General features: G+C 40.4%; 2 protein-coding genes across 7 annotated transcripts in view; both read left to right on the forward strand.

Annotated features, from left to right (window-relative positions):
* The window catches only part of EPHB1 (EPH receptor B1), a 387,938-nt gene that overhangs the window by 495 nt on the left and 368,269 nt on the right, over positions 1-19,174 (forward strand). The gene's annotated exons all lie outside the window — the stretch shown is intronic.
* LOC148213571 (uncharacterized) lies at positions 49-17,453 on the forward strand. The gene is made up of 3 exons (XM_088132657.1): positions 49-482; positions 14,636-14,734; positions 17,028-17,453. Exons 1-3 carry the CDS (start codon positions 77-79, stop codon positions 17,123-17,125), a joined length of 603 nt encoding a protein of 200 aa, XP_087988783.1. The 5' UTR covers positions 49-76; the 3' UTR covers positions 17,126-17,453.

The raw sequence follows: 19,174 nt of genomic DNA on the forward strand, positions 1-19,174 counted from the left end.
GGGAGCGAGTGGGCGGGTGGGAAGAAAACTTTTTTTAAAAACGACGATATTCGCTGGATTGTTCAGTTTGCTGTTGATGCTTGCGGGGGAGGGAAAGCCCTGCTCCGTTCCGTTGCTCTGCCCGCTGCTTTCCCACCCTTCGCTCGGAGAACGGACGCAGGGGGCGAGCGCTGACTCCAGCGGGACGTGTCCCCCAGCGGGTTTCCCGTCCAGTCCGGCTGCAATGCGGCTCGCCTGTCCTGAGCTCCGGAAGGCTAGGAAGCTGGGGTCGAGAAGGGGGTGCAAGTCCCGAGACCTTCCCGCTGTGGAGTTCAGAGCTGCTGCCGGCGCCGGCAACCGGGCTCCGGTAGCGTTTGCAGAGCGGCCCTCCGGCCCCTTTCCCCGAATCTTGCCGAATGAGCTTGGCTCGGGCCGACAAGAGGGCTTTTCCCGGGGAGGGGAGCGTCGGAACGGTGTGCGCGGAGCTCCGGGCTTCGGGAAAGGTGCCTGGGCTCGGGGGAAGGCGCGCCGGAGGCGGGCAGGGTTGGCCACGAGCGGGCGAGGGGCGACGACCGGCTCCCAACTTAGTGCGCACACCGCCCTTCCTCCTCCGCCCACAGCTGTGTCGGGCTACAATAGCCGAGGGTTGGGAATGGGCTGGCGTGGTGGGAGGTGTGACGGGGACCCGATTCTAGTTCTCCTTCTTCGTGTTTCAAAAAGAAAACGCCTGATCTGAACGCTTTGGCCACGAACGGGGCGCTCGCAAATCTGGCCAGTTTTTGTTTTTGTTTTTTGGTCTCGATCGGTTGAATGGGGGGAAGGAACGAACCGGGGCGGCGGTTAGCGTGGAAAGAATCCAGATGTGTAGCCTACAGGCCATTTCCACCCGAGTGATTTATAACGGCTTATAGAGTGCCCCAGCCCTCGTGGTGGCGAGATGAAGCCTGGTTTGGTTACCGATCGAGTCATTCTTCCGTGCCCTCTCTAAGCGGAGCTCTCGCTCGCGTTCACTGGACTACACCTTAGTTGAAGCGCTCACTCGGACAGATACATTCTTGGGATCAGAATGCCGGCCTTTTCCCTCCCACCTCTGCTGCCGCTCCTCGGGGCTGGGCTGGGGAACGGGCGGCAGAACCTGCTGCAGCTTTCCCCGGGGAATGAATTAAAACTTACGTCCTGCCTGGCCTTTCGCTTTTGCTGTCTAGAGGGTAGCTGGGAGTCTCCCCTTCCAAAAGAAAAAAAAAGGGGGGGGGGAATCGGAGGCGCCCAGCCAAATAAACTTTCACTAAACGGGTGTACTGTGATTTTGCTATCTCCAATGAAGGAGGGTTGAGGGTGGGGATGACTCCTCCAGTGATGAACTGCGGTGGCCGTCGCTTTGGTAGGCGCCCCTGTTATAATGGGAAGAATCGCTCTAAAGACAGGGCGGATCCAAGGGAAGGGGGAGCCCGAGAAGGAGGTGCCGCTGGTGTGGCTTTGATGATGGATGATAAACGTGACCATTCGGAAGATGTTCTCCGGGTGCAATTAAACAGAACCGCGAAAACCGCTTAGCTGGCTGCTCCCTGATTGATGCAACAGGGTAGGAAAACTTCAGAAGCTTAGAGACCTGATCCTCGCCTTTCTAAACCCCGGGACCTCTGATAAGTCTTCCCAGGAGGACCTCCTTCTATGAATAGCACGAGGACCGTCAAAATCCCTCTCCTTTTTATTTCGGGCTGCGGGGATCCAGTTTACAGCCCCCTCCCCCCGCCGCCTTTATCCATGATGGAAATGACGGATGAGATTAACTGGAAGGAAGCGTTTGGCGATCCTTTCCCGCTTTTCCCCCTCCTTCTCAGAAGGTGATTTTCTTCTCCCAGCTGCTTGTCTTTGCAGGAGCTCTTTATTTAAAAAATTGCTTAGATGCAAGGGAGGAGCCTGGCTGGCCGCTAAAGCAGAAGGCGAGCCCTCTCGACGTTGACAGAGGCTTTATTGCAGGCAATTAGACGGCAGGAGGAGGAGGAGGAGGAGGAGGAGGAGGAGCGGCGGCGGCGACGACGACATCGATAAGAAAGACACTTTCAGTGGAATCGTGGCTGTTTTATTCTGGTTTATCAGAAAAGAAAACAAAGAAATTAGATCCTGGGCTTTTGGCAACAGGCACATTTTGCACTGAGACCAGGGAGTAAACTCTTTTGAACTGGGCAGGACATCTGGGCAGCATTATTCTTTTCATTAAAAGAAAAAAAAAACCCTGCAGAATTTGGTAGACCTGAAAGAGGAAGGGGTGCCCAGAAGATAGTCTGGCATCTTCATGACAGCTTGGAAGAGCTAAGTCGTTCCTATCTCTGGTTTCCTTCTTAGACTTGTTCAAATGGAGACACTTGGAAAATGAAAAGAAATGATAAAAATGAGATTGGTCAGTTCAAGGGAATGCATATAGGATTCATGGCATTAAGGGTGGCTACGATGGCAGGGCCATTAAATGGATATGGATTGGCTTGCAAACTGTACCCAGGGTGCTCAAAAGTGGTTCCTCATCAAGTTGCAGAATAGCTAGTGAGCTTGCACACAGTTCAGCCCTGGATCTTCTGCCTTTCAACATTTCCAAAAATCACTTCAAAGATAAGGTGGAGGGACTGCATATTAAATTTGCAGACAAAATTGGTCAGAATTGTGGATACTCTAAAGCAGGGCTTCTCAACCTTGGCAGCTTTCAGACTCCCAGAATTCTGAAGTCCATCCATCTGAAAACTGCCAAGGTTGAGAAGCCCTGCTCTAAAGGGCAGAAATAAAATTCAAAACCATTTTGTTAGTAGCAGCATCTGCAGGTGTGGGCAAAGGGGTCAAACTGGCATCAGCAGTGTGGCAGCATTGTGATGCAAGCCCCACCTCTTTTCTTCACGCATCGCGACACTGCATGCATGGCCCAAGGGGCAAAGTTTGCAATGTGTTCTCATAATCATTCTGCTAATGGCAATGAGCTCCTGTGGATGTTGCTGCTTGGTAGGTTGGAGAAATGGGCTGAAAATAAATGATTGAAATTGAATGGAAGGAAATGCAAAGTTACAGTATATACTTCAGAAACATCAAAACAAAGGTGTAAAATGCTGATACTTGGTTGGCCGTAGTAGTTGTAAAAATACATTTCAAATCATATGTGAATGAGCATTGTGATATTGCCACAAAAAAGACAAATATTATAACAGCCTGCATCAACAGAAGTATAATTTCTATCAAAGTCATTCACTGAAATGGGTGGCCGTGTAAACTGGATCAAGAAGTACTTCACAAGAAGTAATTGTTCTGTTTTATCCTAAGTTAGTCCACTGCCTTAATGACTGAATCCAGTTCTGGGCACCATACTTCACAGAGGGTTCAGACAAACTGGAACATGTTCAGAGAAGGTTGTCAGTGATGATCAGGGACTAGAAACTAAATCCTACAAAGAGAGATTGAAGGAAATTGAAATGTTTAGCACTGAGAGAAGGGCAGGGATGGTAGATATGATAGCACTCTTTAAATACCTGAAAGGATGTCATACAGAATGTGGCCAAGCCATGTTTACCATCATCCCAGATGGGAGGAGATAGACAGATGGATTTAAGTTACAAATTGGCAAATTTTACTGAACATTTTACTGAACAAACAAACAAACAAACAAACCACCACTTGTCAATTGTAGGAGCAATTCAGTAGTGGGACCAATTTCCCAGAAAGGCAGAAAGATTAATCTGTATCCTTCACTGGATATATTCAGAAAAAGGCTGAAGTACTGAGGATGCTTTCAGGTGGATTGATGCGCTGAAAAGCGGGGAGGACTTAACGACTGAAATGTCTCCTTCCATATTTATGCTTTTAGGTAACACAGTTTTTATAACATTGTTATTCCCCTTCTGCACCAAGTACTTTTGATATTTAAAAGTTTCTTGTAAAAACAGGCTTGTACCCTTTCTGACTATGTTCTGAAATGCATCTTTTATAAAGTTACACTTAGGTTTTTATAAGTGATGTTGAGAAAGCTTCCTGAAAGCTGATTTTTTTAAAGGCAAACATCTCCAATAAGTTACTGATAAGGTAGTAAGACTGCTTTTCACTTGCTCTTGCTCCTGAAGGCTATTTGCACACAGGCTACACCCTGCAAAAACCTGATCACGTTCTGGTACTATTATGGTATGGAAAGCAGACCTGTGAATCAGCCTGTACTCCAATCACAAATTATGAATGGTTGCAGTTAATTTTCTCCTTATTCCCCTCCCTTCTATCTCCCCCTTTTGGAAATCTCAGGGGTGTAGAATTAAGTTAAGCCCAGGGCAGACAGCTTTGCTTACCTAGCTCATTCCTAGTAACCATAGTGAAAAATGTTTTAAATCTTGGTAAGCGGGGGGGGGGGGGGGGGGGAGGAGGAGGATAAATGGGGAGTGATGGGGGTTGGTTGTGCTGCATAGTTTTGCAATACCTGCACCTTTGTTTGGGACCCAGGGTGGTTTCAGGATTATAGGATAAACCGGAATGCTATTGTAAGGAGTAAGAGAGGGAGAGCAAAGAATGAGTACATGCTGTTACAATATTATGTTGGCATGACTGAGCTTGTGGTGAAAGAGTATCTCTTAGCATCTGTAGCAGACACTGGAGGAAAAGCATAACATTACATAGGAAATGTACAAACCAAACACATGTCTCAATATTTCCAAGATTTAATGCTTGGTGACCAATGAATTTAAGGGAAAATACTTAGCTAGGGCTACTTTCTTTCCATGCGGGATGAGGTGAAAGGTTAGGATGGGTGGTGTGTATGTGCGTGCATGCACTTTGTTAAAAGTTTTGATAATTCTTGCAGAATTTCAAAATACAGTTCATCAGTTTTCTCCAGTACTTGGACTTTTGAAATAATGTTTTGGTAAAATTCAGTGAAAAATCTTTTCAAGAGCACTGATTATAAAACCATGGACATACTCAGACATACAGTACTGTGCAAAAGTTTTAGGCAGGTGTGAAAAAATTCTGTAAAGTAAGAATGCTTTCAAAAATATATATTGTAATTGTTTATGTTTATCAATTTACAAAATGCAAAGTGAGCAAATTGAAAAGAAATCCAAATCAAATCAATATTTGGTGTGACCACCCTTTGCCTTCAAAACAGCATCAATTCTTCTAGGTACACTTGCACACAGTTTTTGAAGGAACTTGGCAGGTAGGTTGTTCCAAACAACCAACAACTCTTGGACAACAAACCACAGATCTCTTGTGGATGTAGGCTGCCTCAGATCCTTCTATCTCTTCATGTAATCCCATACAAACTCGATGACGTTGAGATCAGAGCTCTGTGGGGGCCAAACCATCACTTCCAGGACTCTTTGTTGTTCTTTACGCTGAAGATAGTTCTTAATGACATTGGCTGTATGTTTGGGGTCGTTGTCCTGCTGCAGAATAAATTTGGGGCCAATCACATGCCTCCCTGATGGTATGGCATGATGGATAAGTATCTGCCTGTATTTCTCAGCATTGAAGACACCATTGATCCTGATCAAATCTCCAACTCCATTTACAGAAATGCAGCCCCAAACTTGCAAGGAACCTCTACCATGCTTCACTGTTGCCTGCAGATACTCATTCTTGTATCACTCTCCAGCCCTTCAGCAAACAAACTGCCTCCTGCTACAGCCAAATATTTCAAATTTTGACTCACCAGTCCAGAGCGCCTGCTACCATTTTTCTGCACCCCAGTTCCTATGTTTTTGTGCATAGTTGAGTAGCTTAGCCTTGTTTCCACATCGGAGGTATGGCTTTTTGGCCGCAATTCTTCCATGAAGACCACTTCTGGCCAGACTTCTCTAGACAGTAGATGGGTGTACTTGGGTCCCACTGGTTTCCACCAGTTCTGTGCTGATGGCACTGCTGGACATCTTCCAATGTCAAAGGGAAGTAAGCATGATGTAATCATCTGCTGCATTAAGTTTCCTTGGCTGACCACTGCATCTACAGTCCTCAACATTGCTCGTTTCTTTGTGCTTCTTCAAAAAAGCTTGAACAGCACATCCTGAAACCCCAGTCTGCTTTGAAATTTTTGCCTGGGAGAGACCTTGCTGATGCAGTATAACTACCTTGTGTCTTGTTGCTGTGCTCAGTCTTGCCATCATGTATGACCTGTGACATGAAACTGTCTTCCACAACCTCACCTTAGTAGCAGAGTTTGACTGTTCCTCACCCAATTTTAAGCTTCCTACACAGCTTTTTCTGTTTCAGTTAATGACTGTGTTTCAACCTACATATGAAATTGATGATCATTAGCACCTGCTTGGTATAATTGGTTAATCATACACCTGACTGTAATCAGGTGTACAAAGTGTGCAAGTGTAAGAATTGATGCTGGTTTGAAGCCAAAGGGTAGTCACACCAAATATTGATTTGATTTAGATTTTTCTTCTGATTGCTCACTTTGCATTTTGTAAAGTGATAAACATAAACAATTACAATATATGTTTTTGAAAGCATTCTTATTTTACAGCATTTTTTCACACCTGCCTAAAACTTTTGCACAGTACTGTACATAGAATGATTTGATATTTCTTTGTGCCTTTGGTAAGAACTGGCAGTTGCATATGTGAAGAGCCTCAACTGAACAATCATTTTTCTAAATATGTAATGAAAATGCCTTGTAACTTTGGGGTTGGAACAGATTATAAACTATAAATGGCCCAATTGGTAGAAGCTTGTTTTCATGAGCCCTAGCACTGATGACTCCAGCCCAACTGGCAGGAAGTTATGGGAGTTGAAGGTCTAATAATCTGGGGTTTCCAGATTCAGGAAGGCTGTTCCATTTCCTAGTGCTAAATGAGATCAACTCCCTACCTCATTTTTCATGGCATCTAAGTTTATGATGACCTGAGGATGAAATCTTTCAACAGGGCACTTTGATTTTCAGAGGAAATGTAGGAAATATTATTTTGAAGTTGTGTGAAGGAAAAGATAATGGCAGAAAAGAGTACACATTGCCTCAGATCTCAACAGGATAATGAATCAGACACTGCCCTATTTGTTTTGTGGATTTTGTGTCCTTTTTTCCATTCCAAAAGGTCCTTTTCCTGTGACCTGCTGTTTTATAATAAAACAATACAGTATTGTACCTTTAAAATAGTTTAAAACTGGCCTCAAATATAAAAGAGTCCACTGGAGTGGGCAGCCAATAAATTTTAATACTACTACTACTACTACTACTACTACTAATAATAATAATAATAATGAATAGCAAGACAGCTTTCAGATGAACTACAAATCAAACAGTAATGAACCCATATGTTCATAACTGGCACCTGAATGCCAGCAGAATGATGACCTTATAACTGTCCTGTTACAGAGAGTTCCATAGGCTAGGCATCTGTCTTGTATGCCTGCCAGTTGTATTAGCAATAGGACTCACAGCAGGGCTTTAACTTCCTTGAAAATGAGAAAGAGTGGACAGTTTGAATTCGGCTTAAAACAGATTGGGAGCCAATAAAGATTGCATAATATAAACTCTGACAGATGGATCTCTATGTGATCTTTGGACTCATCTTCCAGACTTTGCCAAGTAATCCACAGGAATATTTCTGGAACCTGGAAAATGTATGGTTCCTACTTGAGATGTTATTTCTGGTTTTCCCTCTGTACTGTCTATCTCTTTCACAGTATATTGATAGGATTTTATTTGACTATTTTATTTGTACAAGTTATTGTTTTGCATTTGTCTTTTTTAAAATAATAAATTCTGAAAGCATTAAATAATAAACCACTTTTCCTAAAGGAAGGCATTTCAGATGAATCGATATGGAAGATTTGTTTGCCTCTGCCTGATCTTTGAGATTTCATATAGACAATTTGTCCCTGGATGTTATAGTCACATTCATATCCTAGAGAGATTCTTAATTAGTCCATTAGTTCAACCCTTTCATGTAAAAGAAGATACATGGAAAGATTTCCTGAACCCTCAGCATTTCCTGGAAAAGAAAGGAAGGGATATAGTTCCTTCATCAGCTTCTTCCATGGTGTCCTATGCTACCATCAGCCATTTGGCAAGAGGCTGCAGTTTAGACTTGTTCATAATTCACAGAAGCTTTTGCAATTGCCAGTTTCTCCCTGTCCTGACATGGCTTGTGCTCCGTTGCTCTTCAGTGCCATAATCTGGAGAATCATTCTAAAATTACTGAGCTCTCCCTTTCCTCTCCCCACCAATAATTTGTCCATTCTACAAATTATTGGTGGGGAGAGCAACATTCCAACTTGGGACATTTCATTCCATGTAACTTTCAGAATGGCCTTTCTTCTGAATGTTTTTTCAGCTCCTGCTCCTCTGTGAAAGATTTCTTTGTGAAACACAGATGTATCATTTCTACCCTGCAAGCAAGTTAGTTCCCTAGGTGTCATTTCATTCACCCGACTAGCTAGATTCCAAGATTTTGTGGTTGTATCTTGGGAAGAAAAGGGTAAAGGGATTTTTCCTGATTTGCTAGATCAGGGGGCAATGAGACTATCGGTTCACAGAAAATGGTCCTCGGTTTTGTTTGCCATACTTTTTTGAGCCCTCACTTTATTGTTTCTGCCCTCTGATGAATATAGCCATCCAAGTGGCCTTTGTTAATGATTAGCTAGTTTCCCAAGTACTTGTACATACACTAGATACATACATGGATTGGGATGGGTGGGGTGGTGCAAGGAAATTGATAGGTTCTTTCTTTTTCTTGAGGGAATGAAGGGAATTGTGTGTGCAGAAGGTGCATGTCTTCTCAAATGCAAGCAGGTGGGATCTGAACATGAGCACAAAAGACATATCTCAGTTGGCTAGTTCAGAGGTAGCAAAAACAAACACTGATTGTTTGGATGTGCTGAATAAGCATCCCAGTATTCCACTATATCATGTTGGGTTAGGAGCACAACATTAGGTTGGCAGTAAAAAGGCACACAGAACTGGAGTGTATTTAAGGTTGGACTAGAAAAGCTTAAGTAACCTATGAGCTGGTTCTCTAGAAAGGTACACTGTTGGGAACTCATACATCACCCTATGCTGCTATATTTTGTTTGTATTTGGCTTAGCTTATTGAATTAACTCTGCCATTATGGTTTATAAACCATGGTTTATAACAGTGCAAAAGATGAAGGCAACAACTGTAGTTTAATAAACCATAGTTAAGCAACCTTTTCTCAGCATAGTATGTCAGCTCAGCCACTATTTGTAATGTGCTTCTGCAGGCTGATGGGGTGATGAAGTTCTATGTGATCATAGGGAATTCAGGGGCATATTATGCTAAATGTTCAATAAACTGCCCAGGATATGTTGGCTGTGATTTAAAAATCTGCAGGATTGCAACTGAACTGATGTACTCTGAGTTCTTGTGTTGTATATTTGGGCCTCTTTGAGATGCTGAAAAATGGTAGATTTCTCTAATATTGAGAATTCCAAGGTTCTTCTGGATCCTTGAGCAGTAGGGGCCCACGTGCTATTTTTGAAGCCCCGTGAAGAGGTGGCATATGTAGGAAGTAACCAGTGTGAAGGATTGATTGGTAAATTCATCTTGCCTCATATTTTTCCCTGTTTGCTTTGAGAAGACTTTTATTTGTAAAAAGTTTATTTGTAAAATAGATGTATAGCTGATGCTTTCCTTTGTGGCATGTAGATTCCTGTTGGGATGTTGAACTCTGGCTTATTTGGGCTCTTCCAACTTTATGATTCTGTGCTTAGACCATTTAAATAGAGCACCAGTTGTATTTGGTATCAGCTATTTTGCATTTTTTAAAAGTTGTATGCAGATTCTGACACCTGCAATCTAATATAATTGCCTCTGAAAATGGGTAGAAGTCTGGAATAAAAATAGCCCTCAGATGTACCTACGATCAGAAAACCCATGAAAGAGTAGATCATAAATTGTTGAAGGATTTCCGGAAACTTGCAGGTGAGATGTTGTTAGTTTTTCATGCAGAAGCAAGGTCACCCAATCTCATACAAAAAGTAAAAGGGAAGTCAGATTTTGAATTAAGAAACTGGGCCAATAATTTGGCCTAGCAAACTACAGTTGTAGTAACTGCTTTTACAGGCTTGAGAAATAGTGGAATATGCAGTATATTTCCAAAAATAGAGATTTTACAAATATTTACCAACAAATATTTTTCCCAGAAAAGTTTGGGAGAGTCCTACACAAAAGGACAGTGATCTGTACCTAATCATGCCTAATGGCTATCTGTCATTCTTTCTAACAATGTAACTTTATTTTCTTTTTGTACTTTTTTTGGGTTTTCCTTAATTTCCCTTTTTTCCTTCTGAAATGCATTTATTAATTAGCATAGTCTGAATTCAGGTAAATGAACCTTTTAGAGAACAAGTAGCTCTAGTGATTTCGGTGACACTGTTTTGTCAGTTAGTGCTTACAGATGTGAGTAAGAATTAGGTAAGCCATTCCTTGGAACAAGGTTCCTCAACCTTGGTGACTTGAAGATGTGTGGACTTCAACTCCCAGAATTCCCCATTGTAGTCCCCCGTTGTAGTCCACTCTTCTTCAAGTCACCAAGGTTGAGGAACCCTGCCTTGGAAAATAGTTTTTTTGGTGTGTACAAAGGAAGCCTTTTTACAATTTTTTTTTCCTGAAAGACAACTTCAGAATGAGCTTGAAATGGTAGCAGATATGCACAGGCTTAATTGTGTTTTCTGTGAAACTTCCTATATGTGCATCAATATGTTTTGTCTTGAGCTACTAGTCATAGCCATATGTTTAAAAAAGGTGTGCTTAGACTGTAATCTTAAATATAATGCTTAGGACTAAGCTTCACTAAAATAGTGGATTTTAATTGTGAAAAAACATGCATAAACGTGGGTCACGTATGGCTAAGAATATTTTATCCTTCATTTTAAAAAATGGTTTGTTTTATTCTTCATTTTAAAAAATGGTTTGGGTGCAGCCTTTGAAGCATTGCTAGTATATCCTGTGTTTAATGGGAGGCTTAAGTGAAATATTCTTTCTCTCTCATATATGCACACACTTTTGCTTTATCGTGTCTTTAAAACATATCTACATTTAAATATGAACATGTTATATGTATACTCTCAAAAAATCAAGGATAGTTAAAGGCTTCTTTGTATATAAAAGGAGGAGTTGGGATTCTTAAATATGATTTTCAAAGGTAAATATGACACAAGAAACTTACTGGAAAGGAAACTAGATTCCAACAATATCCTATATTTTAGCAGGATCATTCATATAATCTTAATCTTCTGTCTGGTGCCCCATGTCTCCATGCTCTATGGATTTACTAACACACAAACTGGATTTCTACTCTTCATCTGATGGAGAAACATGCCTCTGCCCAGGAATTACCAGCTTGCTCCTTTCCTGAGCATTTTTTGGCACTTAAAGTTTAATGGTATGCATTTTTACTGGCAAGCTCGTCCCACTGTAGGTAATGGAGTTTAATTCTGCAAATATTGTATGTATATGTGGAATTGTGGTGGCTGTTTACATGTAACTGATCTTGTTCAGAATTCTTTCATGCTGAAATTCAGCTGTGAAAATTTGATTTGAACTTTTGTCTTCTCTAAATTATTCTCTAAGCTAGCAGTGTTGTTTTTCCTTGGTCCCCCAAGTCCATGGAGATTGCACTGCTAAACTTTGGCTGCTGCAGCATTCCCCAGCCAGTTCTAAGCGAAAAGTACTGAAACAGGCAGATTTAGTACATGATCAAATGTTTTGTGTTATGTAGGGCTATATACATTCAAACATGATTTGGAAGAAATTCTTGAAATATTGTGTGAGCACAGGTTCTATCCGCTCTTCATTGAAGCAATCCTTTCTTCCCCAGGCTTCTGCATCAGCTTAAAAAAAGTAGCTGTTTTAAGAGTTGGATTAACTTTAATTGTACAGTATTATGTTCTTGACCAAGATAGAGGACTATTTAGTTGCAAAAAACACATGTGGATTGTTATAGCTATTGGCATATTTTTATAGAAATGTACAATATAAATCTTTATTTCAACTGATAATTCCTGTGATATTTAAATCAGGTTATAAATCATTAATTTAAATTACCTTGGTTTGGATCACTACAATTTAACCTTCCTGCCTGCCTGCCTGCCTACCTTCCTGCCTTCCCACAGTAACCTAATGGGTATGTTGGCTGTTTGTGCACAGTTCAAACCCTGCTTAGGAAATTAATTCACCTCTTAAGACTGAAAAGGTCTCCTAGTAAATGAGCAAGATAAGAAATGGTCCTTTCTCCCCACATACAAATACCCATATATTTTGTGTCCCTTCCCTGGCCTTTCCTGACTTTGTAATGGATGGGGTAAGCGCAGCACTGAGAAGGCTAAATTTGATCCAGAGGCTACTAGTTGCAATCTCTTCTCATTGAATTGTAATTCTGGAAGACATATTCATTGCATCCTTCTCAATTCATTGCCATCAAGTATGCTAATATAACTTCCAAGAACATGCCCACTTTCTCTTAAAAACCTCCAGTCAGCTGCCCGCCATCTCTCATTTTATTTCTAAGCCACTCACACAGAACAATTAAAATCAGGCCATTCAAATGACTCAGAGGTTAGATCCTTCACCACCATGGAGAGCTTCAGCTTTAAAAGTCTGCAGTTTTAAAGGAGTCTCCTCATCTTTTTGCTGAGCGGCTTTGGAAATAGTAATGGGGAGGGTAGATGGAGGAATCTTCAATAGCATCTGGGTTATTTTGTTATAGCCTGAAGAAATAGTGGAGCAGCTGAGCATGAGTGAAGTCCTCTGATTTGCTTGGCTGCCATTATCATTACTTAGAATTACAGTCCCAAATGATGCTTTTGTAAAGTTAAAGGCATTTTGGAATGTAGAAGAATTCTATCAGCCTCTAAGTATTAGTGCAGATTTCCTTAAACATTTGTTACCGGGGGCACAGTTCCTCCTCCTCCTCTTTGGATTAAAATAGAAGGCCCTTTTCATTCCTGTACCAGAAAAATGTATTATATACTTCATTGATAATATACAGACATGGCTCACAGGGAAACCAACACATGTACAGTTGTATGCACAAAGTCTTTCTCCTGCAGCCATTCATGATCAATGTGCAAATGTCCCTTGAGTGACATTGGCTGAGGAGGGGTTATATGGAATTTATATTTAGGCAGCTGCTTCACCAGAGGTTAAGCACCTTCTAAAATTATTACACCAGTACTCCTCTTAAACCTCAGTGGGATGCTTTGATTTCACACATTTCTCAGCATTTATCTCTGCACTAGCTAAGGAGAATCTTGATGATTCTCTTTCAGTTCTTGCAGAAAGTTCCCAAAAGGGGCACTTACGTTTTTACCCACAGACATCTATAGTAGTACCAGACCCCCAAATTAGCTAAGAGAGCTGAGCGCTGCAACTGCTTTGAAGTAAATCCAAGGGGATCTCATATTGCAAATTCTAGGTGATGTATCCAGTGCTTGAGGAAATAGCACAGCTGGCATCTTGAACAATTCCCTATCAAAAAAGCATTTGAATTACTATTGTGTATCAAGCTTAAGCTATTTATGTGGTTTCCATTTCCAGCCTAGCATCACTGAGTATTTGAAAGGGGAGGGAGAAAGCAGATTGGTTTTTTTTATCCATGGAATTTAGCCTTTCATAATGTAACATTTTTTGGAGGAGTGGGGAGGGAAAGGTTATTCACCTGGGGTACTTGAGTGTGTAGCACAAAGAAGCACTCAAATGCAGGGATGCTATGCCGTGCCCTAATATGAAAATGGAACAGTGGAAAGGTGCTTTTCGTAGGCTGTAGACGATCCATATGACTCATGCTGTATGGTGCTATTAAGTGCTGCAAAGACTGAAAGAGGATCTTTGTTCTGGCATTCAGAAAGTAAGACTCAGAGGCAGGGGCCTTGGTGATGCTGTCATTGAAATGGTACAAATGAGTATGCAGGTATTTATTCTCCAACTGTTGCCACTAGTAATGTAATGGAGGCAGAATGCAAAGGACTGATGCTGCAGGATTTTTTCACAACAAGAGAAATGGCATCATCAGCAGTGTGCCAGGTAAAGGGATGGACCCTCACTGCTCTGGCAGGTGAAGGAGGCAGTAATAAAACGTTCAGGTGTTACTATTGTCTTTGGGAAAGATTAGAAATGCAAGTCTGAGAATGAAGAAAGTAATTAAGAAGAGATTAGATACTGTCCTTTGGTGAAGATCCTATTTCACTCTTACATTTTTCAGTGGTAACCCTTGTGGGAATGTTTTGAGGGGGGCATTTCTTATTAAAAGCTGAAGTATATATTTCAGCTGTGTGAAGGGCTGCTAAAATCAGTATGTTTTGCAAATCTTCTTCAGTTAGACCCACAAGGAAACTTATTCCCATACCTATGATGGGATTCAGCCATGTTTATTGCAGTAGAAGAGTAATGTGTTGTGTATTGTTGATCTGTCTGTCTGTCAATCAATCAGTCAATCAGAAAATGTATTTCCCTAACTACAGGAATGTTGGGAAAAGTAAAAAACAGCAACAATAGGCATTTACATGAAACATTTCACTTGCTTTTTTTAGTTGAAAGTCTCATAGAAAGGCACAGAGATTAATAAAAATAAGATGATCCTTGCTTACAAAATACAAATGAGTTGGGAAGGGGGGAAAAAGCAAACACTTTCAAACATGAATTCTTAATGTTTTATACTGCCTTTCTTCTAGTATACAATAGAAATGGATGTTCATCATTTAAAAAGAGACCACAGCAGGTCTATAACAAGGACCCAACACAACCATATCACAACCATTTGTTCTTAAAGGGTGAGTCTTGGCATTTTAGATTGCCTGGTTCTTCCTGGGGTTATATTAGCCTGACAACATGATACTGATATCCATGAAGGCTGCTAGTAACCATGAAGGGAAGGGGTGAATAATCCAGCTGAAAAATGAATGCACAAGTGGAGATGGCACTCCATCTGTAATACTCATATACCAAATAAAAGAGCTTTTTAATGCAGTTTCACACATGCACTGAAAAAAAAAATGAAAACCAGAAGAATATAGTATAGAAAATTCCTGTTTCAATGCAGGAATAATCATTTATATTCAACAGATAATCTGAATTATAAAGATATTCAGTAACGTTTATATTCCAATTTCAAAATATAAGAAATAGGTAAATAGGAAGAGGGGGGTGCAAAGGGTTGGACAATAACAAGAAGTAGATATAAATAAGTAATAGTTATAAATAAGTAAAGTACTTGGCCCAGATGGAAAGACAGCTGTTTATTATGCAACATTTACAAAAGGCATGCCAAGCCAATAACTGCCAGAATGAATGAATGTTGATATATTGGAAACACCCCCAAATGCTGGAAAGAAGTCAGGATTCTAGTCATATAAAAACAAAAAGAGAGACTCTACATATTGTTTCTTCTAACAAGCTATATTGCTACAGAACTATGTTTGCAGCATATGTTTGGACAACAAAATTATATGCAAAGAAAACACATTTTTTCCTGATAAAAAATAACAATACTTAGAACAACTATGACTCTTACAAGTTATATACTACATAAAGATGTAGGAATTAGTGATGGTATTCCTTAACTGCTGAAAAGGCATTTGACAAGTTGAATAAACTTTTTTGGGGGTGGGGGGGGTGATGCCTTAGAACAGCCTTCTTTAACGTGGTATTCTCCAGATGTGTAAGAACTACAGTTTCCGGAATTTCCAGGCAGTATGTTGTTGACTGTCCTGCAATGAATTCTGGGCTAAAATCCCAACATATCTAGAGGGCACCAGTTGGGGAAGCTGCCCCATAAGATGTTAATTTTGGTAACTGAGTAGGATAAAGTAGGATAAAATCTGTATATTCCAGGCCTGAAATGAGAAGAATTGTTAAAATAGGGTAGATTAGGTTGCATCATTACTAAATATGTGGCTATTTTTAAAAAAATGCTTTGATTGAAAAAAAAAATAGTCATTACAGTGTGAGACTAGGATTAAGGAGATTAAGGGTTCCATCTCCATGATGAAGATTGCTGCATGACTTCTCAATTTAATTTATCTTATGAAGTTATGAAATGAGATAAAGAAATAAAGTAGAAATATAAATGTTGTCATAAATAATTCTGAATTATACCACAGCAAGATCTCAGAACATTGCAGAAAACTCAGTTTATAATCATTCAGAAAAAATATAATTAATTCATAGCTTTTCTACCTCGGCTTTCTCCTCAAACAATATTATGATCGTAATATTATTTGAAGTAAAAGCTGAGATAGAACAACTATGAATTATTAATATTTTTTCTGTGGTGAAAGTTACTGTTTGGGTTCATCTGAGATAAAAAGGAATTGATAAGCTATTTGTCCAGCAAAAAAGCTGATTTATCATTTCTTTAAACAAATTGAAAATGTGGACTATTTATAAGAATATGATCGGCTTCACATTTTCCTAAGTAACTGCTTTAATGCACAATCATGGTTTCAAACATTCAAGAAGTGGGAAATTTCAATTGTGATGAAAATATAACTTACAGAAATTGAACTTGTAAAATGTTACAATTTATGTGGTATATTATCTTTCTTTATTTGCTGCCTAAGGCTGAAATATAATCTTCCCTTCTGTGTTTGCCATCTCATCCAGTGTGATGTAGTATATATTTGGGGAAGAGCATTTCATCAACTGTTGAAGATGGGGATAATCTTTTTTTTAAATAGTTCTGAGAAGTTGCTTACTACGGTGGCTAGCCTCCCCCCCAAAAAACTCACCACTATAAAATAATGTATTTTTACCACAGTTAAAGGGGGGAATGATCACAACAGCAAATCCTTCCTTTGTGGTTCAAGCTTCAAAAATAAATGAAAAGAAATGAATTCCAAATTAAATGGATGAATGCGTGCCATTAAAAATACATGTATTATTCTGGTACTTATTTCCTAGTAATGAAGTAAATAGGCCCCATGTCTTTTTGGTTATGTTCTTTACAAAAGGGGGCATACCCCAATTTTCTGTATCATTGATGCGGTTGCCTTTTGCTAGCGTCAGTTTTTTATATTATGTGCAGTTCCTTGGTAACAGGCATATGCTTTGTTCTATCTCACCTAGTATCCAATCATCATGGATTGAACTCAGGACCTATTCTGCCAATGGATCATGGTCCTTTCCCAGGAATGCCCAATCTGGGACCACAGAACCACCTGTAGCCTCAACAACTTTGGATATGGCTCACAGACCTACTCCAAAATTTTACACCTAATTATAATCTTTGTGATAGAAGAGGAAACCTATTAAATGCATGGGGAATAATAATGTTAAATTAAATTAAAATGAAATAACATTTCATTATGGCTCTGTTCATTCTTCTATCTGGCTTCTAATCATGTACATGAACTGCAAGTTTTGGCATACCATTCAAAGAGTAGCTCTCAACTCAAACAAAATTATGCAACTTTGCTTTAGGCTTTGCTATGATATTTAACTCATGTGAATCTGAGTTGCCTTGAGCATCCTCAAAGGTGGAGTAAAACTATTTGTAATAAATGAACCATATACTGTAAAATCTCTTAGCTTCAATTGGTGGTCTTTATATCTGTTCCACGTTTCTGGACAGTTTTGTCTTCTGGAGACTAGGATTGAAGAAAATGAATAGAATCTCTAGTCAAGTAAAGAACAAGGTTTGCATGGTGGAAGTGATCTAAAGGTTAAAAGTGCTAGTGCTTGCAGGTTGAGTTTTGTGAAAGACAAGATTAATTGCATCTGGATAGTGTGTGATAGATGAATTTATAGACTGAGTATACTCCAGGGATCTTATCTAGCCCAACAACATGGAGAAGATGGGACCAGACTGATTAATTAGAAGCTCACAATATAGTTCTGTCATCTTAAGCAAACTTGAAACAAATCCTGCCCATGGGCACGCAGCATTACAGTGGAACCTTGGTTCACAAACTTAATTGGTTCCGCGACTCTGGTCGTGACCTGAATTGGTCGCGACCCAAAGCAAATTTTCCCATAAGGTTCAATGTAATTACCGTTAATCTGTTCTGGCATGGAGGACAGGGAGGCGGCTATTGCTTGGAGGGAGAGTCCCCCTCCCTACGACCACGTGTCAGGGGTGGAAAATGGCCGCGGACCACATGTCAGGGGTGGAAAAATGGCCCCGGATCACGTGTCAGGGGCGGAAAAATGGCCGCGGACCATGTGTCAGGGGCGGAAAATGGCCACGGACCATGTGTCACGGGCGGGAAATGGCCGCGGACCGGGTCACGAGAGGGAAAATGGCCATGGATCCTGTTCGTGACCCGATCCAACGTTCGTGAATGGAGGCAAAATTTTGCGACCGGAGCTGTTCGTGACCCGAATTGGTCGTGTACAGAAGCATTTGTGACCTGAGGCACCACTGTATATCAAATCGTATTTCACTCTCCAGTACATGGCTGCATCTGTTTCTGATTGTGGTAAGACTCACCATTCCACCCTTGGGGAGCAAAGAAAGGTACCTTCTCCAGTTTGCCAAGTAAACTTTTGCTAGTTCTCAATGTGTTTGATTGTAACTTTCAGCATGGCTTATTTTCCAAAAATGTGGATAAAGGAGAAATGGTAAGAAAAATTGGACAAGCAAGAAAGAGCCTAGCCTTTTTATTTTATATTTATGAATTATTGAAGAGTACTGCATCAAGATTAACTTCCTTTGTTCAATATTTATTACCGTTCATTTCCCTGGTAGTAAGAAACTCTATGACTTCTGTTACATAGTCTCTATAGTTGCATGATGATCACTACAAAATATCAAACTTTCCTTGGCTGAAAACTTAATTTGTAATTTCCTGTGCAGTATTGCTACTTCATAAATACAAGGTAATGATACATCTGGGTCTTTCATGTACCCTTCACCACCCCCGCCTGCCTGAACTCTAATTTTTAATTTGTGGAAAATTCATGCCATTTTCTCATTGGAGTAATTTGGAATTTGGGCATTTGTCCCATGTTTAAATTGTTAGTCTAATAACAAAACTCCAGAAAACGTGGGCTTTTTTTTTTTCTTTTTTTTTGCTTCTGTATGGCTAACCTAAGACATTTTGTTGCCAAGACAGAACGACAAATGATGCTTCAACCACCCCGTTAAGGTGCCGAATATCTAAAAACAAGCAAATGATTTTGGCAGATGAGGAAGTAAATCCCACAAGGGCCTCTTTCCATTCCTTGCAGTAAGGAAGCAGTAATAGTAAGATAAACAACAGTTTGCTGCCTTT

Source organism: Python bivittatus, unplaced genomic scaffold (genome assembly GCF_059951505.1).
Source record: "Python bivittatus isolate LINGU-HERP-01145 unplaced genomic scaffold, Pbiv_v1 ctg000980_np1212, whole genome shotgun sequence".
NCBI classification, from domain to species: Eukaryota; Metazoa; Chordata; class Lepidosauria; order Squamata; family Pythonidae; genus Python; species Python bivittatus.

What these genes read in the sequence shown, in the direction of transcription:
- LOC148213571 (XM_088132657.1), top strand. Translation starts at nt 77, where the DNA reads ATGCTTGCGGGGGAGGGAAAGCCCTGCTCCGTTCCGTTGCTCTGCCCG. An exon ending in AGCTCCGGGCTTCGGGAAAG is followed by an intron (nt 483 to 14,635) that starts GTGCCTGGGCTC and finishes CCTTTCTTCTAG; the next exon opens with TATACAATAGAAATGGATGT. An exon ending in CAACCATTTGTTCTTAAAGG is followed by an intron (nt 14,735 to 17,027) that starts GTGAGTCTTGGC and finishes TATCTCACCTAG; the next exon opens with TATCCAATCATCATGGATTG.